Source organism: Tamandua tetradactyla, chromosome 9 (assembly GCF_023851605.1).
Source record: "Tamandua tetradactyla isolate mTamTet1 chromosome 9, mTamTet1.pri, whole genome shotgun sequence".
In the NCBI taxonomy this organism is placed as follows: domain Eukaryota; kingdom Metazoa; phylum Chordata; class Mammalia; order Pilosa; family Myrmecophagidae; genus Tamandua; species Tamandua tetradactyla.
In genome coordinates this window covers 19561272-19589254 of record NC_135335.1, presented here as the reverse complement: position 1 = coordinate 19589254, position 27983 = coordinate 19561272, and the positions used below count along the sequence as shown (strand labels likewise).

Here is a 27983-nt window from a genome sequence, read left to right as displayed (position 1 = left end):
TCCGTGACGGCAGTTCTACAGTAATATCTGACCTACAGAAAAGGGTGACTACAGAGCTCTTCAGGGATGATAGGGCTAGTCTCATGAATTTATTTCTCAAGGTTCTGGTGAAAGATGCATCCTCTGGACATTCCTGGGGTGTGCGAGGTCTTCTATGACAAATTCACTCTAATATTCTAACCTCTCTAAGCTTCTGAATCCCATAACCTACATTATACCACAGCAGTTCTGGCATTTCAATCTCAGGTAATGTCAGCCCCTTTTGATCCATGTTTCAGCCAACCATCTAAACAAACTGTTAAGGCCCTTTCTCACCCCTCTAGCTACAACATTGAATGCAGAGTCTCTGCTTAGTGGGCCCCATCAATGAATTCAACTTGATACCACTTTATATTCCTTCCATCACTATCCCACACCTTTAATATCTATTTCCACATATATTCCCCTGATTTATGACTATATAGATTGGAAAACTCATGCATTTCTTTTGCAGTATAGTGTATCTCCTCATGGGTCACACTTTGTAACTCACCTTTCAGCTTGTGTTGGGACTTTAGGCTAGTTGTAAATCTTGAAGAAAAGAGGGGTGGTGGGTCCTGAAAAGAAATAGAAATGTCTTTGAGGCCAATTACCTCAGGACATTCCATTGCAGTTTCATCATGAAACAGGATTAGTTGCTCCATGCAGAGGCGTGAGGGCTCTTTCCCCAGGGGAGGTGGTTGCTGGGTTAGCAGTCACTGAAGGGTTAATCTCATTAGATGGAAGCTGGATGGCAGGCTCCTGCTGGCAGACTGGAGGTTGGGAATCATTTCCTTCAGGCAAGCTGGAGGTTGGGAAGCTTTTTCCTCAGGACAGTCCATGACAGGTCTATCTAGCAAAGGCTCAGCAGATTTCAGGGAATATATCTCCCAATTGCCATCATTATCATGCCATATATTCCCATCCCACCTTTCAGGATCTCATTCCTTTCTAATCAAAACCCTTACTCTAATAACAGATGCCCTGCAAAGTTGAGATTTTACATTGTAAATCTGCTATTCACACAATGAGGCTTTATATCTGTGGTTTTCAAATAGCTCAAGTCTGTGACCACAGGAAATAAGATTTTCTTTCAGGGCAAACATGGAAACTTTTACATCATTCATACGGTGCTTAAGCTTCAAATTTAAAGCCTTCAGCTCATCCCTTTTCCTCATCCCTATATCCAGTATATCTAACAACAACCAGCGAACGTCATTATACCCCTTAATTCCACAAAACTCCATAAAGATGTCAAAAACATTATTACCCATAGATTCGCCTCATATAAGTGTACGATTAGCAGAATCCAGTGGTGATATTTTGTGTATTTCTCTTGCTCACTCAACCCATGGACTGTCAGTGCCATCTTGATTATTGAAAACAGAGTCATTAGTGACTCTGAATCTAATTAGAGTAGAAAACCAATTGTAAAAACCCATTTTTAAGATTATGTTTCTCAAGAACCACTCCTGGTACCAAGGTGTATTAGTCAGGGTTCTCTAGAGAAACAGAGCCAACAGCAGACATCTGTAAATATGAAACTTATAAAGGTGTGTCATGCAACTGTGGGAGTGGAAGTGTCCAAAATCAACAGTTTAGGCTATGAAGCAGGCAGTTCTGATGAAGGGTCTGGAAGAACTAAACTGGAGAGGCTCACTGATGAAGAAGAAGCCCAAATCTCTCTTCTCTCTTAAAAAGTCTCCAACTGATTAGATTATCTCATTGGTGGGAGACATGCCTTAGATGTAATCAGCCACAGATGCAATCACTCGACTGATGGTTTAATATGCCAGCCTTCCAGTTCATCAACCAATCATGCAACATCCTTGCAGCAATGGTCAGGTCAGTGCTTGCCTGACCAGACAACCAGGCATAATCATTTGGCCAGGTTGACGCCAGAACCGAACCATCACAAGGGAGTTCAAGGTTTTTAAGGATTTTAGCAAGAGGAAATGAGGTCTTTTCATGTAGTAAATTCAAAGCAGAAAGGTAGACAGTGTTATTATGATCATTTCAATAGGAGAACATAAGCTGAAAGGAAGGGAGGCAGAGCTATCGCTTCAGTACCAAAGGTATAAGCCAAAAGGAAGAGAGACAAGTTATCTTTCAATAGCAGAGCCTAGCTGATACGATTTACAAATGCCAGGGACTGAAACTAGTTGATGGCTGACTTCAAATTCTTCATTAGTCTTGGAGCCTGTGCCCTACAAGACAACGACCAGAAAAAAGGAGTAACAGCTCTTACCATCTCAAAGCCACAAGATAAGGGCTTTTAAAATCATTTCAGATCTTGGAGCAGCTGAATTATAGTTTAGGACTACAGGTATTTCCCTCTCCAATGTAACAAAACGCAAAAAGGATTATAATAACTCAGTAATCAAAATCACTGCCATGGATGTGGCTACAGAACCGTTAGCTTTCCCGATGGGGAAGGTGAACCAAGGTGCTACATCAGATGTTGGAAAAAGTGAGTGCTCTGCATGGAGTGGCTACACAGAGAGACAGTGATGGGGGAACGCTTTCACTAGGCAGATAGTCCACTCCTGAGCCATGGATCAGGACGTCATGTGGCTGTTCCATCTGTCCTACAATCCTACAAGGGTAGGTCTTATTGAAAGAATGAACGGTTTGTTAAAGGAACAGCTAAAAGATGAAAAGAAGTCCTTAATAGATGTTAACTAAAAGGTTCTATCAGGCTTTAACCTGATTGAATGCAAAGCCCCCAGACAGCTTAACCCAATTAGCATTTCACTGGAAGGATGCAGGTGCTGAGAATATAAATTAAAGGGCCAGTCACCTTATAGGATAATGGGGGAAATAGTAACAACTTGTTGCCTGGGCCTCTCAATCCATACAAAATGGGGAAAACAAGGTCAATTGGCCTTCGTGCTGGCTGTGCACCTGCATTACTTAGAAATCCTAAATCCCTGAGGAATAGGAGTTACCCAAAATATTATAATAAGACCTCAATTTATTTTAAAAAAATGCATGTTGAAATTTTTACCATTAATCCGGGGCCTCCTATTCCCATGGGATCTTCATGTATGATTATATGGACCCTTCTGATGTCCAGATTAACAGTTGATGCAATGGTGGAGGACGGGGCTCAAGATTTTCAGGGGGAAAATCTCTAGGATATAATATCCTCCCCCCTGCCCCATAATGTTCCTCTGCCTGGTACCTTGTTGTCAACTAATGAAACTCTAGCATATTGTTAGAATATATAGTATATTGTTAGATCAACAGAATGACCTCCTATTGTTCCCCATAAGCGTCTTTCTTTTTGTCCATAGTGCCCTAGCATACACCTTCCTACATACACACCTGCCTATAATCAAACCCAATGTTGGGTTTGCATGGACTTGCCATCTTCAGGCACTACCAGCCTCCCTTAGACAGTGGCCCCTGCAAATTGGACTCGTGGAATACCCTTGTACCTGGAAGAATTCAATGCATTGTTTTTTTCAGTTTTACAGGACATTGTACATGGGACAGCCCTATGTCCCTGCTACCTTATATAACTCTTTACCCCATACTCCTGGTAATTGAGAAAATATTTAATTCCTTTTCTTGCCCAATACAGCATTTCTTTGTGGGGTTGTTATCGCTGTGCATGGAACTCCTAGTGTTCTGTTATCTCCTAATCTGTTGTTTTGGAACATGGATGCAATGTCTATTCTATGGTCAACTTAGTCTGTTGTGTGTAGGTGGATTGTGGGGATCCAGGACCTGGGATTCCCTTGATATTGAGAACATTCTCCTCCATCTTGAGAGCAGGTCATTGCACATAGCCACCTACATGACCGGGACAGAAATAAAGGTCATCAGACCTTCTCTGTGGGCACAGAATATACAAATGGAATTGTAAACAAGGAATTGAAACTCCCCTCCCTGATCACTGCTGATAACAAACCTCTGACTCCCTGTGTCATGAGATCCTGCTGAAACTCTGCTGTCATACCCTATGAAATTTCTTTGTGCTAAACCTTTATAAACCCTTGCATTCCCTGTTCCTTTTGCAGAGCACTAACCTTCATTCTCCATGGCCAGCCATTACTGCGGAAGATTTGCTCCTGTCTGTAAGTCCTAACAAAATTCACATCTAAAAAAAAAGTATCTAATAAGCTTCAAGAAAATTTTGCTCAATGGAGTATTTTCGTAATTCTGATTTTTTCACCTTGAAATGTATAAATATTTCCATACCTGTATTTTCATATGTGAAATTATTTTATCCCCAGTTAGAGTACCCTTCCTTGACAAGAACTTTACAATTATGAGTCTGGAATGTTTTGTCACATTTAGAGGCTGCAAAATCACTGATCTTGTCAATTATTCCATTTCAGTTCAGAATATAAATGTATCCAATTAAAATGAAGTGTTCCATCAAAAGCCTTGCCACAAGTCAAGATATTCAAAGGCACAATTATATACTTTCAGAATTATATCTTACACAGTTTTTGCTTGTTTATTTTGTTCCATTTTCCCTCTCCTTTAGATGGGATACATTTCAATGTCTTCCGTTTTCAAGGTTTGTTTACAGTACTTAGAATTTTCTAAAATCTTCAAAGGCTGAGAAAGTTTTGTGCTTCATTGATTGCATAGTTTGATTAAAGACCAAAGACTTCTGACTGACTTTGAATAAAATGCAACCACATTTTGAGAATATGCTTACAAATGAGCTCAATGCTATTGCGAATCACTTATATTGATTGCAAAGTATTATTTCAAAGGCTTAAACACTTCTGCAATCCTATGGATAAGAGGCAGGAAAGAAATGATGATCTGCCATGTAGAAGGGATTTTTCTTTTGGTATTCCATCCATTTTGGTAAAAAAAATTGTGTAACTCAATTTCCCTAACTATGCATGTATGAAAATATTTGTAAAACTTGACAAATATGGCTTCTAATTTGATTGACAGCTTGTTTACATGTAATAATAACTCATGTTCCATAACTCAGTAAGAAAATTATTTTTATCATGATTCTGTGCTTCACTGAAATTTGTATTCATATTATCATCACAAAAACTAACAGTGTTGTCTTCAAGGTTGAAGTTTTTAGCTGAATTTACAACAGCATTTATAATATGTCAGATATTTCATTTTTGATAGCATGAACTTCCAACAGCTTTACTTTGATGAATTGGAGGGAAAATAAAATTATTGAAATAACTTAAATGATTTTCTGTTTGAAGCATTTAATGATACTGACATAAAACTGTCATTATTTCACTATGTGTGAAATTATTCTTTTGCTATTGGAGCCAATACTTTAACAACTATTGCTATACTTTTTATTGGTGCACAAAAAATTGGAATAAAAAATGAACTAAATTGGGTGGGCCACAGTGGCCCAGCAGGCAAGAATGCTCGCCTGCCATGCCAGGAGACCCGGGTTCGTTTCCCGGTGCCTGCTCATGTGAAAAAAGAACTAAATTAACCTTGGAAGAGCTGTCAGTTTTGAATGAAAAGTATATAACACTGAGTGATATGTAAACACACTTGCTACAGTCCTGCTTTAAATCATCACAAAGCACATTCTTTGAAAGCAAATGTTGATATGTTTTCAGCAGACTCATATCTTCTGGTTTTCAAGCCCTCAGTGACATCACTATAACTTTCACAATGGATGATATGAGTCTTCAACAGCTTCTTGGGGGGTATTTTCTTTCTTCATCTCCAAAAGTTTCTGGCTGTGTGGGCTCTGTTGGTTCTCATGGCTCTAAAGCTTTTTCCAAAATGGTTCCCTCTTAAAGGGCTCCAGTAAGCAACCCCACCTTGAATGGGTGGAGACACATCTCCATGGAAACAATCAAAAAGCTCCCACCCAGTAATATTGAATGAGGATTAAGGAACTTGACTTCTCTGGGGTACATGACAGATTCAAACCAGAATAGTCATTAATTTAGTTAAAATTTTAGTGAATGGTGATCTGCAAAGGACCTGGAGAAGAGAGGAAAGTTATGGTTGATTTGTCTTTCAAATTTAAAGACATGTCGCATTCTCTGCATCCGCTTCTCACGTACTACCAGGTTTGAACATGGCAGAAGCTGGAAGCACAAAATGGAAGTCTACCAAAGGAGTCATAATAAAAAATGAAATTCTGGGACAAATGCTACATTGGCCAGGATGCCAGGACAACAGGTATAAATAGAGACTGTTTGGGGCAAAACTTAAAATTGTAAATAAGCTTTTTTTTTTCTCTCCTCCTTTTCCTCCTCCTCTTTCTTCAAGGAGTTCTCTTTCTTTCAGGAGAATTGATTATCAAATAAAAGTCATTTCATAACATTAAAATACACTTTTATTATATACTAATATGCTTAATTTGCACTAATATTAAGTATACAGCCTAATGAATTTTTACAATATATATGTGCACATATAATCATCACAGAGATATAGAAGTTTTCGAAATCCCACAGAATTCCCTCTTGTCCCGTCCAGGCTGCATTCTTCTGCTCTCCACAAGAAACTAAAATTGGCTTCAATTATCATAGATTAATTCGCATACTGTGAAGTCCATATAAATAAATTAATGCAGTATGTACTCTTTTGCATTTGGTTTCTTACATTCAATATAATGAATCTCAGATTTGTCCATATTGTCACAAGTATCAATAATCCAAAACTTGCTAAGTATGAATAAACTACAGGTTATCCATTCTTCTGACTGTACACATTTGCATTGTTTTCAGTATTGAGCTTTTGTGAATAAAGCTGCTGTAGAACTCTTTTTGAGTGAACATATGTTTTCATTTCTCTTGGGTATATACTAAGGAGAGGGGCATAAACTAGGTGTATGTTTAACTTGATAAGAAACTGGCTTAATGGTTTTCCAAAGTCATTATACAATTTTTACTGACTATTCTAAGTGTTGACAAGGAGATGGAGGAACTGAAATTCTTATATCTACACTGCAGGTGGAGATGTCAGATGGTAAGCCACTTTAGAAAACAGTCTGGCTGTTATTTAAAAATTTAAATATATACCTGCTATATGACTCAACCATTCCATGCATAGGTATTTACTCAAGAGAATTGGAAGGGCATTAAATGTCCACACAAATAGTTGTACCCAGTGTTTGTAAATGGCAAAAATCAGAAACAATGTAAATGTCCATCTACCAGGTGAATGACTAAACATATTCTGGTATATCCATATAATGGAATGTTACCCAGCAATAAAAAAGAGCAAACTAATGATACATGCAGCAACGTGGATGAATCTCAAAATAATTATGCTGAATGGAGGCAGACAAAAAAGAGTAAATGCTTTTGATTCCATTTATGTAATATTTTAGAACAGGCAAAGTAATATATAATGACAGAAGAACAGATAAGTATTTGTATAGGGATGGAATACAAAAGAATATGAGAACATTTTTGTGATGCTGTGTTCTTTTCTGGGAGGGTGGGTCCATGAAGGGGCCAAGACTCAACATGAACAAAATAAATTATCCCTATATTTTCATTCAGTACTCATACATTTTTGGGTGCTTTATCTATGTAAGTAGCATTAACTGTGCATATTCTGCTGCTTTCAGTGGCTCATAATATCATCACATAGTTGTCTATTCATCACCATGATCATTTTTATAACATTTGCATCACTCCAGAGAAAGAAAAGACAAAAGAAAAAATCTATACATTTCATGCCCCTCCTTTTCATTGACCACTACTATTGTAATCTACCCAATTTTTGATCTCTTATCCCCCTATTATTAATTTCTTTTTGTCCTTATTTTTTTACTCACCTGTCCATACGCTGCCTAAAAAGCATCAGACGCAATGTTTTCATAATCACATAGTCACACTGTAAAAGTCATATAGTTATACAAGATTCTTGAAGAAGATAGTGTAACTATATAGCCTTTACAAAGAATATGTTTTTAATATTAATTGTGGTGGTAGCAAAACTCATCAGGTTTTACACTTTACATACGTACAGAATTTTATATGCCAATTAAACCTTAAGCTAATTAAGAAACACAAAGTGGAATTGTTCCCTCCTCTTCTGTTTTCTGGGGAAGTATGTATAGTACTGGTAATATTTTTTCCTTAAATGTTTTAAAGAAATCATCTGCACTGGGAGATGTGAGGAGGTTACAGAGGGAATGGTTCTTAACTGCAAATTCAATTTCTTTAATAGATTGTTCTAGTTTGCTAGCTACTAAAATGCAATATACCAGAAATGGTATGGATTTTAAAAAGGGGAATTTAATAAGTTGTTAGTTTACAGTTCTAAGGCTGAGAAATGTCCCAGATAAAGCAAGTCTATAGAAACGTCCAATCTAAGACTTCCAGGGAAAAATACCTTGGTTCAAGAAGGCTGATGAAGTTCAGGGTTTCTCTCTCAAGTGGAAAGACACATGGCGAACATGGTCAGGGTTTCTCTCTTGGCTGGAAGGGCACATGGCAAACATGGTGTCATCTGCTAGCTTCCTCTCCAGCTCCCTGGGAGGCATTTTCCTTCATCTCCAAAAGTCTCTGGCTGGTGGATTCTCTGTTTCATGGTTCTGTGGCATTCTTTGCTCTCTCAGATTCTCAAGTTTTTTCCAAAATGTTTCCTCTTTTATAGGACTTCAATAAAGTAATCAAGACCCACTTAGAATGGGTGGAGACAGTCTCCACCTAATCCTGTTTAACAACTACTCTTGATTGAGCCACATCTCCGGGGAGATAATCTAATTAAAGTTTCAAACATAAAGCACTGAATGGGGATTAGAAGAAATGGCTGCCTTTACAAAATTGGATTAAGATTAAGACATGGTTTTTCTAGGGTACATACATCCTTTCAAACCAGCAGATTGATATAGGACTATTCAGATTTGATTTCTTGTTTTAGTTTGTAAAGGCTGTGATGAAATTTGTCTATCTTCTTTAAGTTGTCAAATTTATTGGCATAATATTAGCTATAATATCCCCTTTTATTTTATTATATCTGTAGGACCTATAATGATAATCTCCTTTTTCATTGATTTTATTAGTAATTATGAGTTTTATTAATATTTTCAAGGAAAAGATTGACTGTTGGATATTTAAAATCTATTTTTATTCACAACTCTATTGAGGTATAATTGATATTCATCTGCTTTCTATATCATTGATCTCTTCTCTCATTCTTATTTTCTTTGGGTTTCATTTGATCTTATTTTTCTAGTTTCTTGGGATGGAAGCTTAAATAACTAATTCTAAACCTTTTTCCTTAGTATAGTTATTTAAAACTATACATTTTCTTTCTTTTTTTTTAATACATTTTCTTTTAAGCACTGCTTTTTCATAATCCCACAAATTTTATGTATTTCATTTTCATCACTATTCAATTTAAAATATTTTCTTATTCCCATTTTGACCTCTTTTCCATGCATGGATTATTTAAAAGCGTGCTGTTTTTCATTTATTTTTCCTATTAATTACAAGTGTTACTAGTTTAATCCCATTGTGCTCAGAGAACATCTAGTTTGATTTCAATCCTTTGTGATTGAGAATTGACCAATGAATGTTCCATTTTGATGAATGCTCCATGTACAGTTGAATAGAATTGGGATTCTTCTGTGTGTAGTGTTTCATGTATGTCAATTAGGTCAAGTTGGTTAATAAGGTTGTTCAAATATTCTCTTTCCTTATGGACTTTTGGCCTAACTTTTTCTATCAGTTATTGAGAGAAGAGTGTTAAAATATCCAACTACTTATTTTCTTCATGTATTTTGAAGCTGTTATTGGGTATAGAGCCATTGTCATGTTTTCCTGATGAAGTCATCATTTTATTATTATGGAATGTTTTTCTTTATCTCTGGTGATATTCCTTGTCTTGAAGTCTCTTTTTGCCTAATATTAGTCATCCTGGCTTTTTTTTTATGCATAGTGTTTGCATGGCATATAATTTTCCATTCTTTTACTTTCAGTCCATCTGTGTCCTTATGGGCATTTTATGTTGAAAAAAATCTATCAGTCAGCTGGGATTTGGCCTCTTTCTCCATCTCTCAATCTTTCCCTCTGCTTATACAAAGACTTCTTTCTTCTCTCTCCATTCTCTACTCCTTAAGTTTCATAACTTTTAGTTTTAGTTAGTAGACCTAATTTCATATTTTTGGCTTCAGAAAGTAGAATATTTTAGGCTATTTCTTATTTCACCAATAATATTCCTGGAGAAAGAATTTGATTAATTAAGTTTGGGTAAGAGGTCTGTGTGTGTTCTAGTGAAATCTGACCATGTGGAACAGGCTGTTTTGTATAAAATGACTACTCTTACAATAATCATGTGGAAGAGTGAGCTGTTTCCCAAAATATTGTAGGGGTGACTTGTAGAAAATAATAGAAATAATAAAAAACGATCTGATTATTTATGATTTTGTGGAATGTTGATAACTCTCATGGCAGAGATAGTGTTTCTTAGCAAATATCCCATTTACTTCTCTACCTTTAATGGCCCAATTTTAATGAGGCAGAATCATAGGATTAATTATACATGATGGATTGCAACAGCATGGCCAATTTATAATTCTGTAGTCTTTCATCCCTTGCTATGGTGACTGAGGAGTTTGCATGTCCCAGATATTACAGCTACAAAATGGTGGTGCCTCCTAAAGTCTGTGTCCCTGAATGGTTACATGGAAAAGAGGCCCCTTACCAATCTTTATGGAACAACCATTATGAACAATTAACAAAGCTTTGCTTTGAGTTGACTGTTACCTAATCTAAACTTCCAAATAGATTTTCATCATCTGCTTAATCTCTACAACTCTTTCAAGTGGGAAATAGAAAATATTATTCCTTTTTGTGGTGAGGAAACTGATGTTTTGAGAGGTTAAGCTATTTTTCCAAGTTGTTAAATAGCAGAGAAGATGCAATCCCATGTTTATTCTAAACTCCTGCATTTCTGCAGCTATACCTTGTGTCATTCAGACAGTATCTTTAAGACCTTGTGCAAAGGAGATAAAATAAAGATAATACTTTCTTACCTAATTTTAGAGTTGCCATGATGTTCAAATAAGATGGCAACAGTGCTCTGAAATATTCATTTACAAGCATCAATTTAGAGTTGAGATTAGAAAGCAAGGCATAGAACCTAACCTCAAGGCGTTCACCATCTAACAAGGGTAGTTATTTCTTCTCTAATCATTGAAGCTAATTTTACCTGAGAAGGTAATACTAATTACAGCTTTTGCTATCGGTCTATCAGTGCTGACTTTGAAGACCCTGAGAATGAGTTTATTCAGAACAGTAATTGTCACGAATCAGGCACTATGACCAGGAGGGAGAGAAATGCAAGATTTGGGTGGTCAGAATCTGGAGAATTTTCCCTTGAAAAGTGAATATTAGAGTCCTAGAGATACTAGGAACCATTTGGGAAATATAAGTGGAAGAGTCAAAAACCCCAGGACACCTCACCTCATGGTATAATATTTACTACTGTAATATTTAGGAACTAGAAGTTCAACTCGGTCCACAGGTTCATTTTATTAATTTCCTCATATTGCATCAACAGGTTAACCATGCCACAAAAGGAAAAAATAAATAAATGAAAAGGAAAGGACCATACTATCTGTGGTCAGGGTGTTGAAACATCTATAACTCCCTTTGGTTTTGGCAATGTTTATTTTATGTACATTGGAGCTCTTTGATTGGGACCATAAACATTTATGATTGTTATTTCTCTTTAGTGAACTGTCCCTTTTATTAATATAAATATATAGTGTTCTTCTTTTTCTCTTATAATGTCTTTAAATTTAAAATCTATTTTGTCTGATATTAGTATAGCTACTCTTGCTTTCTTTTGGTTACAGCTTGCATGGACCATCTTTTTCCATTCTTTCACTTTCAATCTATTTGTATCCTTGGGTCTAAGATGAGTCTCTGGTAAAGCAGCATATAGCTGGATCGTATTTCTTAATGCATTCTGCCAACCTGTATCTTTTACTTGGTATGTTTATTCTGTTAACGTTCAGTGTTACTGTAATGGTATCTTTTGAGTCCACCATCTTATCCTTTGGATTTGATTTGTTAGATCTATATATTCTTTTTTTTTTTTAAAGAGATAATCAACAATATTTTATTTGGGGCACTTACTCAGCATTTCACAGATCCTCAACAAGTTTTGAGGTAGGTTAAATATTAGCATCATATGTTACAAATTAAAACTCAGTCTGCCCGAGTTTTATCCCATCTCTCCCAAACCACAGCAGGAGTCCTATCATGATCAAGAATAAGATGGTCAGGTGGGCCACGGCGGCTCAGCAGGTAAGAATGCTTGCCTGCCATGCCCGAGGATCCAGGTTCAATTCCCGGTGCCTGCCCATGTAAAAAAAAAAAAAAAAAAAAAAAAATATCTATATATTCTTTTTTCTCTTTCTATCCTTTAACTTACCCTTACTGGTACTCTTCAATTCCATGCTCTTCTCCAGACCTCTCCCTCCTGTCTTTTTTTTTCCCAGCTCAGTCTGTCAGTTTTGATCCTGGGATTTCCATGATTCACAAGGCTAAACCAAGGTCTTCTGTTTCAAACCCTGAATACCAGGTCCACCCAAGTTTCTAATAATTAACAACTGCAATAAGGCATAGAAAACTATGTATATCAAATCTGCTTATAGTAGTAGCTTGGGCATGGTCTATCTGGTGTTTTGGTTTGTAAGCTGCCAGAATACAATATACCAGAAACAGACGGTTTTTAAAAAAGGGAATATATTAAGCTGCAAGTTTACAGTTCTAAGACCATGAAAATGTTCACATTAATGCAAGGCTATAAAAATATCCAAACTAAGACATTCAGAGAAAGACACGCTGGTTCAAGAAGGCTTTGAAACCTTTGAGGTTTCTCTCTCAGCTGGAAAGGTACATGGCGATGTCTGCTAGTTTTCTCCCCAGGCTTCTTTGACAGCTTCCCCAGAGGTGTTTTTCTTCTGCATCTCCAAATGTCTCTGGCTGTGTGGACTCTGTTGGTTTTGTTGGCTCTTTCCAATGGTTCCCTCTTAAAAGGCTCCAGTAAGCAACCCCACCTTGAATGAGTGGTGACACACCTTCATGGAAACAATTACAAAGATTCCACCCACCAATATTGAGTGAGGATTAAAGAACTTAGATTTTCTTGGATACACAATAGATTCAAACAGGCACACCTGGTTTCTCCCATAACTCCCATCTCCTCTGACCAGTTTTGGTTTGCTAAGGCTGCCAGAATGTAGTGCAGCAGAGATGAACTGGCTTTTATAAAGGAGATTCATTTAGTTAACAATTTACAGGTTTTCAGAGGAAGGGCAACTAGTTTTCCTCTGTCTTTCTCTTTTACGTGGTAAGGCACAAAAGGACATCTGCTGGACTTCCCTACTGGCTTCTGAATACAAACAGCTTTCCCCAGGGTGATTCCTTTCTGCATCTCTAAACCTGTGGGTTTGCATTAGCAGTCAGCTCTGAGCTCTGAGCTGAGTTGTGCTTTGCTGTGTTGAACTTCACCAAGCTGTTTTCTCTTCTGATTCTTCCTTTTAAGCCTCCAGCTAATCAAATTAAAACATCACTCATTGCATCACTTACAAGCCTCCAGCCTATCAAATTAAAATGTAACTCATTGCATCACTTACTTACTCCTCTTAGCTGCCCATAGATGTAATCAGCTGTAGATGAATTTCACATGCGGATAATTTAAGGCCACAGCAACAGAACAACTGGGCACCATCACCTGGCCAAGTTGATGCCTGAGCCTAACTACTACACCTTCTCTCACTGACCCGGGTCTTTTGGAAACTGAAGCTAGAGGGAAGTGCTAGATCACTGAATTTAAGGGGAATCTAAGGACCTTAAGAGCAGTTTAAACATCTTCACTCCAGAGCACTGCCATTACTGTGATATTTCTATGCTCTGACTGCTTCTTTCTATCGCTCTGTCAAATGTTACCCATCATTTTTATTTTCTCTGCTTTCTCATAACTTTGATTTATATGTGACTGTGGCTCATCACCTCTTGTAAGCCCATCATCTTTAGTTTTATTAAAAACTGAAAAATTGTTTCAGGTCTTTTAGTTCAAAAATAAAATTTGCTTTATCCAGCTGCCTCCCCCCCCCCCCACCAAATGTATATGTTAAAAAGTTGCGATTTCTAGGTAGTCTACCTTTTAACTGTCCTCTGTGTCCACAGGGACAGTTATATGTTACAAAACATCACGTTCACTCCTACAACCAGGGCTGTGGATGAGGCTGGGATTTATATATATATATTTTGTAAATCAGTCCATACAATGGCTATAACTCAATATAGGGTTTTCTAGTACTGAGATCTTAAATTTTTACTCAAATTTATGATTCTGTCCTATTGCTCAACTTGTACTTCCTTAGAGGGCAGCATTTTTCATCCTTATTTAGCCGCAGAGCCTTTTTCTTCTTTGCATGGAAATTTAGATTTATGGAAGCTGCACTTTAGGACATGGTTGATTACATGATCTCCAAGGAATCTTTATGCTATGCTTGTCTTTGATCCCAAGGGTAAGAATATGTTTCTTTGCCCCTTAAGAGATTACTTCAAATGTTTGAAGGTTTGAATTAAATAATTCAACAACTTCAGATTTCTAGATAATCATGTGCGATATAAAATTATAGCAATGCCCCACTACTTAGTAGAATTTGTGCTGCAAGGATCGGTCAATCGTGACACCCTTTCTCCCCCCGCAGAATGGTCATACCCTTTCAGCCCATCCCTAGGACATGTCCCATAGGACTGAGCTCACCATACCTGTGGACAGAACTCGCTTATGCCCTAGTTGACATCTTTTGCCTTGAGGAATATATTTATCAGGCAGTTCTCTCAGGGGTCAGTAGCAGCAACTTAAGTTGACTCAAGACGTTGATTGCCCCAATAGGAAAATACAGGATAAGAATATTCCTTGAAACCTTAGAGCTTCTCAGATTCTGTACCCACAGATGCACTATAATTGAATGTGGTATTATGTCAATCTGAGTGGCTGTTTCCTCTTTTTCTCCAGTGTTTGGGGGTCCCTGTGCACATGAACCTCAGGAATAGCTTAGCAATGCCTGACCACTGGAAATCGTGGTTCACCATTCTTTTCCATGCTTGCTGAAAGCATCTAAGACCCTCACCAGAGATCCAGGACCTCAGAGATACATAGAACACTAGTGTTGGAAGAGACCTTGGAGACATGGTTCAGTGATTTTTCTACTGCTCCTCAGAGGTCTCAGATTTCATGGAATTGTGTGAAGACGACACAGGGAGATGTGAAGGGGAAGCTGAGCAAGTGGGGTGCTGCAATTTCAGTCCCTGCTTAGACAAGGCAACAATTCTTTTAACTCTGGTAAACAATGAGATGCTTAATTTCCTTTTGTCAGGTAATGCGGTTCCACGGTTAAATAGAGGTTTGCATACACCTGATCTACCAAAGTCTCTTCATTTGACATAAGAGAAAATTGAAGATCAGAGAGGAAGTAAACATTCCCTCCCAAACTTATATCAGTGGGGCTTCATTACTAGCATCCATTTGATGCCTCAGGGAAATACAAACCAGAACAAACAAAGTCATGGTTGGGGCCATAGGGCTGAGAGATTTGCTACAGCAAAAAAGTCTAGGCCGCAATGCTTCCCTACTCACCCTCTCCCTTGCTGTACTTCCTCTTTCCATATTATCTTCCCAAGTGCTTCTTATTACCAGCATCTTTATCTCTGACCTCATCAGCTGAGACAACCTCCTCAAAGGAGGCTGAGCCCATTCTCCATCCATTCTCTGAACACTTGGTTACTCAACTGCAGGTGTGTCAGGAGAGTCATATCTCTATGGGTTCCTTGACCTGGAAATATCTGTTAGCAATTATTGCAACCCTCAGCATAGTATGCATTCACATGCCTGTTTTATAGAAGACAAAAGTGAAGCTTTGAGAAGATAAATTACTTGTCCAAAAGGTCATGCAGGTAAAATTTAAATTAAGTTCACAAATTTAGAAAACACATTCAACAGTAGTGGGTATATATTTTGTCCTCCAATGTAATATAATCATAGGACTTACTAATATTATCTCCTAGGGAAAGAGCTAGTCCTTTCTCTGCTGTAAGGGATGTCCATGAAACATTGTTCATATTTTCTTCTATTTGCTGAGCAGGCCAAAGGAAAATTCTGCTGTGGGATCTGAAAACCATAGAAAATACAAATTATCTCTTCTTCTTCCTGCTGATTTTATGCATATGCTGAAAGGCAACCCGGGAACAACAACCCCTCCTCAAGCATGTAGTAGGGTCAGACTTTGTGCCCAATTTTTTTTTTTTTTTTTGGCATGGGCAGGCTCAGGAAATTGAACCTGGGTCTCCGGCATGGCGAGCAAGAACTCTGCCTGCTGAGCCACGATGGCCCGCCCTGTGACGAATTTTATCCAGCTCAACTGGGTGAAGTTCAGAGGTTGCAGCCTCACAAATCTTCCAGGTAGCTGACTGTTTTGTCTTCTTGCCCAGACAACCCAATTAAGATCACCTTGTTTCCAAATACTTGAGTTCTCAGATCCAGTAGAATCCTTCAGTTGTTTTAACACCTTGTGGGTATCAACCAAGAGAATGTTACTGTACAAAGGTGATAAATGAAAGACAGAGAAAGCCTTTTTAAACAATTTACTGCGATGCCTTAGCTGTCTTTAGTGGGGTTGGATGGGGGCCAGGCTTGCCTGAAAATCACAGATTAATGAGTGCGACCAGATTTGAAATTTCTGGGAGAAACTACCTCCTTCCAGAAAGAGCCCTTGGAGGGCCAGTATATATTTTTACTCTCTCTAAATAAGAAAACAATGTGTCTGGAGTGTAAGTACTCAGAAGGGTAAGTGGAAAACCCCAAATGATATTATTTCACATGCTCCTCTGTGTGCTCTTCCAGAAATGAAGATTGCCACCTCTGTGCCACTTTAACTAGGACCAGAGAGAGACAGAGAGAATCCAAACCTACTTTGACACATTACAGAGGAAGAAACAGACTTGAGGGGTTGCATGTCCCCACATCTCACTGTAGGTTCTGAATAAATCTTTATTGAATGACGATTATATAGAATTTTTTTCCAGCTTCCGTTTCATCGTTTAGATGCACAGGCTGTTGGGAGAAGTAAAAATATCTCTTTGTTAGGTAAGTCTTTTATTTTCCTTCATCTCATCTCATCCTATCTCTCCACTGACCTTTGAATGTTCCTTTATATAATTTCCAAGAACCCAAGAAGGGAAACCATTTTTATGGATTCTGGAAAAAGTCTAATGAATAAGGCCATTTTCCCTAAGTGATCCTGCATCAGAGAAGGGATGATTGTATCTGAAGTGGTGTTCAAAGGTGATATAAGGTAGAAGATGAACGTAGACTCTGTGGCCAGATTTCCTGCACCCAAATCCTCCACTACCAGCTGACAATCTTTTCCTTAAATTTAAGTTAAAATCTCAAGAGAATACTCAAGTGTCTATCAACTGAAGAGTGCATAAAAATATGTGGTCTCTCTCTATATATATAAATAGAATATTGTGTATATATAAATGGAATATTATCAGCATGAAAAAAGAATGACGTTCTGATACATGAGACAACAGAATCCTGAAGACATCATGTTGAGTGAAATAAGCCAGACGTAAGAGAAGAAATATTGTTCAGTCTCATGGATATGAAATAACACGAATAAGCCAACTCGTAGAATCAAAATCTGAATATAGGTTACCAGGGGACAGGAAGGAGATAAGGAATGGGAAGTTAAGGCTTAAAACGTACAGCATTGTTATTTGGAACCATGGAAATGTTTTGGTAATGGATGGTGGTGTTGGTAGCACAACATTGCGAATGTAATCAAGAGCACTGAATTATATATATGAGTGTGGTTTAAAGGGGAAATATTAGTTTGTATATATGGTAAAGGGTGCTTTTTTTTTTTTTTTTTAGTGCATGGAATGGCACACAGTGAACCCTAAGTTAAACCATGGACTATACTTAATAGTACCAATATAAAAATGTGCCTTTATCAATGGTAACAAATGTTCCACACTAATACACGGTGTTAATAACAGGGTGGTGTATGCATGATTGTTCTGTAAAACCACAACTTCTCCAATAAAGAAAAAAACTTTCCGAGAGTGATAATGTTCTGTTTAAAATCACTGTCTAGACCTGGAGCATCTCATGACTCTTGACTCTAATCATGTACTGAAGAATCCCTGGGTCAGGGCCCACCTCCTAGTCTGCTAATCTGAAGGGCAAGGTCAAGTGCTAGAATAATATGCTATATAAAAAAGGGATATACGGGGAAGTATGGGACTATGGTAGAAGTATGAAGGAGACTGGGACCCAATCCTTTATTTATTAAAATGGTGTAATCAGGGTACTTCTATAATGCACTTATGAGCCCCTTTTCATTAGCATTGCATAAGTATGGACTTCTCTGAACTTGAATGGAAAACCAACTTAAACCAGCAAAAATAGAAAGAGAATTTATTATGGGATCTCAATGTGTCTTAAGGAAGCAAGAAAGATTGTTTTGGCTGCCCTTCAGCAGAACTGGAAGTAGGAACTGGGAACTGTCTGGACTCTTCCTTGGTCTTTTATTGTAAATTCCCTTTGAACAACTCTCCACATTTGTCTTTATTGACTTCTCTACCTTGGACAATCTGTTATCCTATTTTGAGTCTCATTTACATGTCCAGCTTCATAATGCCAGAGGAAAATCTGTATTAATCTAATAGGGATCAAGTGCTTATTATTGAACCAATTTAACTAAAGGCAGGGTGGTAGGCCATTTTAATACGAATAGTTGTTTCCATCTAGAGGGGAAAGGAGGATTAACTTCTCCATAAAAACAAAGTTAGTTATAGAGTGTCACTGAGCACAAAACATCAGATTCAATACGAAAGACATTTTTGAATTTCTGGTTGACCAAGATGGCAGCATAAGACAGTTCAGGGTGCTTTTCCTCTACAGAATCTTGAAACAATTAGCAAAAATGGGCTGAGCCATCTTCCTCAAAATGAGAAAACAAAGTGCTACAGTAACTTGGCAAGTGCTATAGTGAGAAAATGCAGCTTTTAAAAAAATGATAGGAGAAGCTTGAACCATGCTTGCTTACCCCTCATCACCATCCCTGGTGCAGTGTGGAGCCAGCATGCATTCCTATTATGGCTCCCTGGCCCTACTCTGAAAGGAGCAGAGTAACCCCTATGAACATACTTGGTGTGCCTGTATGTCAGTGCCAATTTTTCAGGTGGCCTGATAGACTAAAGTCAGAAAACTGTCTCTGGCTCACCTTCCCTGAATTTTCCTTGAGGCAAAAGCAGTTTGCAGATATTTAAAGCAGTATAAGAAGTAATTAAGTCAAAGTGGCCTGGGGCAAAGGATTACCAGTTTAAGACATACCTTAGACCACCCAGGAGAAGGGGTAGAAGATCATTTTCATAGGGAGCAGAGAGAATATTTGGATTCCTGTAGATGAAGAAATTCCTAAGGCCAGTACCTGGAACAAACCTAGGCGAATTCTACAAGAAATGATTTACAATTCAACCCAATCTTAGTAAAAATTCCAAAGACTTTTTTACAGAAATGACAAAACCAATCATCAAATTTCTATGCCCCAAATAACCATAGCCATCTTGAAAAGGAAGAACAGAGTAGTTGCAACATTCACGCTTCTTGATTTTAAAACTTACAATGCTACAGTAATTAAAATGGCATGGTATGGTACAAGGACAGGCATATAGACCAATGGATTTGAATGGCAATTTCAGAAATAAACCCTCTTATCAATGGCAAATTGATAGTTAACAAGAGTGCCAAGTCCACTCAATGGAGAAAGAATAGTCTTTTTAACAAATGGTGCTGGGAAAATTGGAATCCACATGCAAAAGAATGAAAATGGATCACTTACTTCACACCATATATAAAAATTAACTCAAAATGGGATGGATCAAATACCTGAATTAGATGTATAAAACTCCTGGAAGAAAACAGGGAAGTATTTTCGGAACCTTGTGTATGACAATTTTTTTTAGACTTTATGCCAAAAGCATGAAGAACAAAAGAAAAATTAGATAAATGAGGTTTTATCAAAATTAAAAACTTTTGTAAATCAAAGGACATGATCATAAAAGTCAAAAGATAACTAATAGAGTAGGGGAAAATATTTGGAAACCACATCTCTGATAAGGGTTCAATATCCAGAATATATAAAGAAATTCTATCACTCAACAACAAAAAGACAAACAATCCAATGAAAAAAGATAATAGCACGTAACTCAAGAGTGACGTGCTATTATCTTTATTTTAGGTGCTAGGAAACTTATGATCTGAGAACTTAAAACATTTGTACAAGAACTAACAACAATAGTTATAATAAAGAATAGTTATTTCTTTAAAGAACATATACAGATGAACATTAGCACATGAAAAGATGCTCAACATCTTATATATTAGGGAAATGAAAATCAAAACCACAATGAGATACTGTTTCATACCCACTAGAATTGCTACTATTCAGAAGAACAGAAAATAACAAGTGTTGGAGAAGATGTAGAAAAGTAGGAACACTTATTCATTGTTCAAGGGAATGTAAAATGGTACAGTTGCTGTGGAAAACAATTTGGTAGTTTCTCATAAAGTACAGAATTGCCATTTGACCTGGATTTCCCACTTCTCAGTATATATTCAAAATAATTGAAAGCAGGGACTCAAACAGGAATGTTCACACTGTTGGTCATAGAGACATTATTCACAATTGCCAGAAGATGGAAGCAACCCAGTGTCCATCAGCAGATAAATGGATAAATAAAATATGGTATATACACACAATGGAATATTATTCACCTGTAAAAAAGGAATGAAATTATGATGCATATGACTGCATGGATGAACATTGAATGCATCACGTTAAGTGAACTAAGCCAGACACAAGAGGACAGATATTGTATGGTCTCACTGATATGAAATAATTATTATACTCAAATTGTTGCAGTCAGAAACTATGCTACAGGTTATCAGTGGCTGGGATTGGGGGTTAATGAATTGGGAGATAATGCTTAATTGGTACAGAGTCTCTATTTGCAGTGATGGAAAAGTTTTGGTAATGGATCGTAGTACAACATTGTGACTGTAATTAATACCATAAAATTATATATTGAATGTGATTAAAATGGGGGGGTTGATTTTAGGTTGTATATATGTTACTAATATAAATATTTTTTAAATCCATAAGATTGTTCAACACAGTGAATCCTAATGTAAACTATGAACAATAGTTAATAGTTTATTTAAAATAATATTTTTTATTGATTGCAACAAAGGGACCGCAGTAATGTAGTGTTATTAATAGGGAAAACTGTGTTTGTGGGACTGGGGTGGTATATGGGAGCTTTGTATTTTCTGCTTGATTTTTTGGTAAACCTAGTTTTTTTAATTTGTAAAGACATCTCTTGGTTATCCTTGACCATGCAGGATGCAGGTAAGCACTTCCCCAGTTAATACTCAAGTTCATTTTATTTATTTTCCTTTTATCTTGAATGCAAAGAATTGAATTATTTTTCTTCCTCAGTTCATTGCCCTTCACTCTCATTGGTGTATCCTTTATTTCATACTTTTCAGTGTCCATCATATTGTGGTAAAGACCCAGGGTTAATATTGAAAATGAGAGAAAGAGAAGGGAAGAAAACAGTCTATATTCAGCACTTAGTTTGTGCTAGAGGATTTCTTGACACCTTGTTTAATTTACAACATCTTCTTGAGTTATGTGCTATTATCTTTATTTTAGGTGCTAGGAAACTTATGATCTGAGAACTTAAAACATTTGTACAAGAACTAACAGCAAATCTAGTTGTAGAATCAAGATGAAGATATAAAACTAATTCTAAAATTCACAGATGTACTGTACATTCTGAGAACTGTAAGCTCTGGGAATACTCTCAATCATGAGGAAATACTTTTTCTTACTTTCAAAGGGCTAATTTTATATTTAACTACATCTTTCTTATTTGCCTTACAGAGTTGCTGTGAGGCCCAGATGAGACAACATACGTGCCATAAAAGTTCTTTCAAAAGCAATTATTGGGAGCTCACCTATGCAGACTCTGGTCTTGGGGGTGGGTTCAGCCATGAAGTAAATAATGACCCTGTGCGACAGTTGATTATTTTCTCCTCTCACCAAATATTTTGCAGGGAATGTATTTTCATTCACTGAAAATGTTTCACCAGTGTTTCACCAGCCTCCTTATCTTTGGTCTCTGAGTTTGCTGTCCCTGGAAACAGGATGCTTGATAGGGGAACCATCAGTGAGGCAGGCAATAGAGACAAGGAAGAGAAACAATGCGCCATGTCTTTCAGAATCTAGAGTTGGTCCTTGGGAGACATTCTCAAAGGTAATGTGGTTTCACTCATCTTGAAGATATCAGAGAAACATTTAAGCAGGAATAACAAAACCACTCAGTGACCAAGTAGAAGGCAATTTGCATATTCCTTTGTTCTGGACTAAGCAAGAAGGAAGGTCTCCAGAATAGAGAAGAGGATCTGTTTCTCAAGTGCCTTCTTACCCCAGCCATTTTGAGTCTCAATTTTGTGTTATACAATTCTCCATGCATATTATTGTGGTCAGTCACTCACACATTAAAAGAAAAAAAGACTACTTAGCATAATCTACAAGGATTTCTGGATATAATATTTGACACAGAGAGGAAGCCAATATTGACAGGAGGACAAAGAAGAGAGAAAGGACGGGAAAGTCAATCGTGAGTGCAAAGGGTAATGCAATGGAATGAGATAAACTCAAAACCCCTTAAACCCCCAAGATTCTTTAAGTTATGATGTCAGAGAGTAGCGTGAGACTGCTGGGTGCTTAGGAAGCAGGGGATGAGAAGTGGGAGATGGGGAGAAGAAAGTACCATGGGCTTGGTGGAAACACATTTCACAGCATTCATGGTTTTGTCTGTGTGCCTGGTGGTACCTTTCTACCTTCTCTCTGTTCTCAGGTAGAAGTTGGGTATAATGCAGGTGCCTATTAGGATTTTTTTTTTTAATAGGGAAGGGGAGAAGATAGATCAAGATGAGAGACTATCTCACTTAGCTTTATATGCTCTGTGACACCTGGAATCTACCAGTGATCTTTTTAAAGGCAGATTTTACATCCTTGTTTCTCAGACTGTAGATAAGAGGGTTCAGCATGGGGATGACTACAGAGTAGAAGACAGACACGACCTTGTCTTCCTCCAGAGATTTGCCAGAGCCACTCCTTATATACATGAAGATGAGGGTCCCAAAGAAAAGGGCCACAGCAGTGAGGTGGGAGGTGCACGTGGAGAAAGTCTTGGCTCTGCCACCTGAAGACTTCATCTTCAAGATGGCTTTGATGATGAGCAAGTAGGAAATCAGAATGACCAAGGCATTGGCTAAGATCACAAAGTTGCCAAAGAAGACAATGACAATCTCAATGTGTGTTGTGTCACTGCATGCGAGCTTCAGCAGGGGTGGGAGGTCACAGAAGAAGAAGTTGATCTGATTGTCGTTGCAGAAGGAGAGGGTAAAGGTGCACGTGGTACGCAGGATGGCCCCGGAAACCCCACAGACATAGGCTCCTGCCACCAAACTCCAGCAGATTCGGGGATTCATGGTCACGGTATAGAGCAATGGGTTGCTAATGGCAACAAAGCGGTCATAGGCCATCACCGCTAGTAGGAAACACTCTGTGCCTGCACAAATGGTGAAGAAAAAGAACTGGACAGCACAGTGGCCATAAGATATGGCTGTCTTGCCTGCAGCCAGAGTGGCCAGGATCTGAGGGGTGATGACAGAGGCGTAGCAGACATCCATCAGAGAGAGGTGGCAGAGGAAGAAGTACATGGGTGTGTGAAGACGGATGTCCAGTTGAATCAGAATGACCATCACCATGTTCCCCAGTAAAGTGACGAGATAGAAACTCAGAAACACCAGGAAGAGGGGAACCTCTAACCTGGGGTGGTCAGTAAAGCCCACGAGAATGAACTCAGTTACTGTGGTGAGATTATACTTGGCCATTTATTCAGTGTGGACTCTTGGTGTCAGGATGAAAATGACATTTGAAAAAAACCCAGAAATGAAGGAGAGAGTCTTTATCTCTGTGGTAGAAGTTAGATTTTTACTTCTGGGCCAACATATAGAGCTCATTTTCCAGAAATCCTGTATGTGGCTGATTCTACTTGGGCATATTTACTCTTCACTTGCACTTTATGTAGCTGAGCCTTTGGGCTAATGTTTCTGATTCAAATGAATTCTGGTTCAAAATTTGAGATTTTCTATGAAGATAAGAGACACACATACTCTCAGGTTTGGAAGGGACCTAGACAGAATCTGTTCTACTCCCCATCTGATGCTGGAGTCTCCTCTGTGGCATAAAATAATTTAAATAAAATCTATTGAAGATGATGGCAGAGGTGATAAAGATAAAAGTGGAGAGAAAGACTCTCCAGCCCAGTTGCTGGGTAAATCTCCATCTTTGGGCAGTTTCCCCTGCTAATTCTCTTTATAGACCTGAATTTTTTCTTCTTCTGTACCTACTACAACTTCCCTTAGCTTTATCCCTTTTAGACACCCCCAACAATTATGATTCCTTCTTCTCATAGAACATTTCCGGAAGTTGGAAGATGATGAATCTGCTCTTCATGTTGACTATTCCCTTACATTGCATATTAATATATTTTCTTCTCATTATATAATTATTCAGGCAAATCATAAAAAATTGCTTAGACAGATGCATTAAATGAAAAGTAAAAAGTCTTTCGCTCCACTTTTATCTTTATCACCCCTGCCATCATCTTCAATAGACTTAACTTAAAATTATTTTATTTATAACACCATGGTTACAAATAATATGTTCAAATTTGTGGCCTTGCTACCTATTTTATATTTGGGTGACCTTGGAGCTTGGCCTTTGTGCCTCAGTTTCCTTTGCCATAACAGAAAAATATGGCTACATCACCATAGGGCTATTTTGAGTGGTAAATAAATGTATAACTGCAAAGGGCATATAGTTGCTCCTGGCACACAGAGCTAAATAATGTTAGCTATTATTATTGTTATTATCATCATCAATTTTAGATAGTATTTATTGACTTCCTGTTCTGAAAGAGAATGAGTTTCACTTCACATAAACTTTATTTTATTGCTGTCTTTAGATCTTCTGTGGGTTATCTTTGTCCCTTTAAATAATGCATTTGCATCTCTATTCTTTCTTTGAATAATTGAGTAAGTAAATCTGGATTCTCACTGAGTAAGATGAAGAATTTATTCTCCTGTTCTTTCTTTTATCCTCCTCTCTGCCCCATTTAGAAAAAATCTCCAGGCTTTTATCTCATTCATTTAGCAATACCTTCTATTCTAGTTGTCTTCTATACTTTGTCTATGGATAGATTCTGAGAACAGTAAGTGGTGCTTCTCTATTAGGATTACATGCATGCCATTTACTGCAAGACTAAATAGAGTTATTGGATGTGTAGAGAAGGAAATGCCACTAAGCATCAAGGAGAAGCTTTCAAGCATCAAAATGTTTTCTTTTTGATGTTTTCTTATATTCTACTAATTGCTTCTTTTCTTATATTCTACTAATTGCTTCTAATTGCTCAGAATCCTTGTGCCATAGTTGAGTTTGCTTTGTCTTTCAGTCATGACACAGATTTGAGACACATTATATTACTCCATACTTTTGCCACTGATTGTGTTCCAAGCCCACCTAGGGTCCTGCTAAAAGGCCTAAAGTCCAAGTGACTCTTGGGATCTGTTGCTCAGAAGCCCAGATTCATGTGTCCTTTCTTCAAAGGCATCTCTACTGTCCCAGGAACTTCCACTGACAATATTTTATGGATTCCTCACAACAACCCTATGAGACAGGTGATACTAGTCTTATTGGAGAATGAGAAACTGGAACCATACAAGTAAAGGTTTTTTCCTTGACTTCAATGTGTGTGAGTGGTGGATTCAGTGTCTACCTCAAAGCCTTCTGATTCCATCACTCTGTACTGCTTCTCCTGGACCTGGCACATCCCCAATCCCCCCAGGTTGGAATTTGCAAATTCAGAGTTCTTGACTCTAAAGCCAAATCCATGCATATCAATACATGTCATCTAGACACCTTGGTGAATAATCCATCAATATCAAAGTTAGATTCTTAAGACACTCAGTGCTTCATAGCACAATGAGGAATTTTCTCTGCTGTAGCAACATGGGATGACCATTTTAAATAAAATCTATAATGATACAAATGCCTTTTTCTAGTACCTCTTTATACTTTCTTTTATACATTTTTATGTCCATAAATGCCTGTGATTTCCTCCACATCCTTGTGAAGTGACAGGATTGATACTTTCATTATATTAGAGATAACTTCCCCCAGAGAGGTCAATGCCTTGTGCAAATGTCAGAGAATTTGTTGTTTGCAGACCTGGAAATAGTAGATTCCCTGGTTTCCGCAAATAGTTATTCTACTGTCTTCCCACCTGAGGTCTAGTTCTTCTGGGATCTGGCAGTGAGAGGCTCTTAACTTGTGACAAAGCCCCAAACCAGCCCAGGCGTCTGTAGAATAATCATGATTGCTTTAGCTACTGTGTGGGTGGAGGGAGAAAACTTCGTGCCAAGCCTAGAAGAAGCTGCTCTTGGGTCAGGGCCTTCTACCAACTCTAATCAGTCGTCACTAGTGGAACGGGGACATGGCACATGCAATGTGGCTCCTTAGGGCTGTTTCCCCCCACCCGCCTCTGTTTCCCCACTCCAGCACAGAGTTGGGGGGATGAGTTAGCTTCTTTGGAAGGTTGTCCGGGTATGGTCAAGCCCCATGATTGCCAGGATTGAACAGGCCCTAACTAGCTAGGTAAGCTTTGAAAGTTTACCGTCCCTTCTTGGGTTTCGGTTTCTTTTCTGAAAAATGGTGGGACTAGAGTATGTGATCATTAAAGTTCCTTTGTCTCTCAAAGTCTATGATTTGTACATTTAGGTATATGATCTAAATGAGACTCTTAAAAGATTTTCCTAATATCTGCACTATCAGAAACAAACTTACTTTCTTGCTAATAATTAGTACATAAGACTCACAGGCACTATTTCAAGTGATTTATAGTTACTTAAAATGATCTTAGGGGTCTTAGGTCCAGAATTGAGTTAATCATATCCTTCAGTTTCTGAAAAACCATCACCATTGATCAGGGTAAGGTCCTTTATTTTATTTTATTTTATTATTTTCCCTCCACCTTTCTATCCCTACTCTTTCCCCTGCTCCCCATTAGTGTGTTCTCCAGTGTATTCAATATATACATATTTATCTAATGATATCTATCTATCTACCTACCTACCTATCTTTCCATGTTTATTCCTTTCATGTTTATTAGGAATATGCATATCTTTAAAAATATCTACTGTTTTAAAATTTACATACATGATATTATGCTATAAAATCAATTTTGCCTCTTCTTAATACAACCTTTATTTTTGCAATTTGTCCATGTTATGCAGGTAAATCTAGTTTTGTTATTTCTGATTTTGTTATCGTCTTTCTTGGTATACTTATATCACATTTTCCTTATCCATTCCACTAAGGACTTGACTTCTTTGCAAATATGATCTTATTTAACGCTGTAAACAACCTTTTAAAAGCAGTGTTATGACCTTACTTTTACCAATGAGGAATTTGAAACTTTAGGAGGCCAACTTGAATGACGTCACCCAGTTTAAAAAATAGAAGAGTTGGGTTCTGAACCCTAATTGTTAAATTGTAAATTCTGCATTCTTAACAGGTATGCTTTGCTGCCTCCCTACATTCTACTACATCTTTATTATTTACGGAAACAAAGAAATTGACTGGTAGCTCCTTCCTCCTTTTCAAATCATGAGAACTGGGCTAATTTCAATACCTTTTGTGACATCTAAATCTGAAGTTGTCCTGATTATGCCACCCCATTTTCTGTCCACCTCACAGCTAGGTCCTGAGGTTCTCTTTGGTTTAGGGACAAGAGCATCCAACACACACC

General features: G+C 37.7%; 1 protein-coding gene and 1 long non-coding RNA gene across 2 annotated transcripts; one reads left to right on the top strand and one right to left on the bottom strand.

Annotated features, from left to right (window-relative positions):
• Positions 1-44: 44 nt before the first annotated feature.
• On the top strand, positions 45-16998 carry LOC143645936 (uncharacterized). The gene is made up of 4 exons (XR_013157211.1): positions 45-138; positions 4044-4100; positions 6054-6165; positions 16873-16998. It is a non-coding gene; the product is annotated as an uncharacterized LOC143645936 (long non-coding RNA).
• A 6063-nt stretch (positions 16999-23061) lies between these two features.
• On the bottom strand, positions 23062-24006 carry OR9I1 (olfactory receptor family 9 subfamily I member 1). Its single transcript, XM_077115032.1, has one exon. It carries the CDS (start codon positions 24004-24006, stop codon positions 23062-23064), a length of 945 nt encoding a protein of 314 aa, XP_076971147.1.
• Between the last annotated feature and the right edge of the window lie 3977 nt (positions 24007-27983).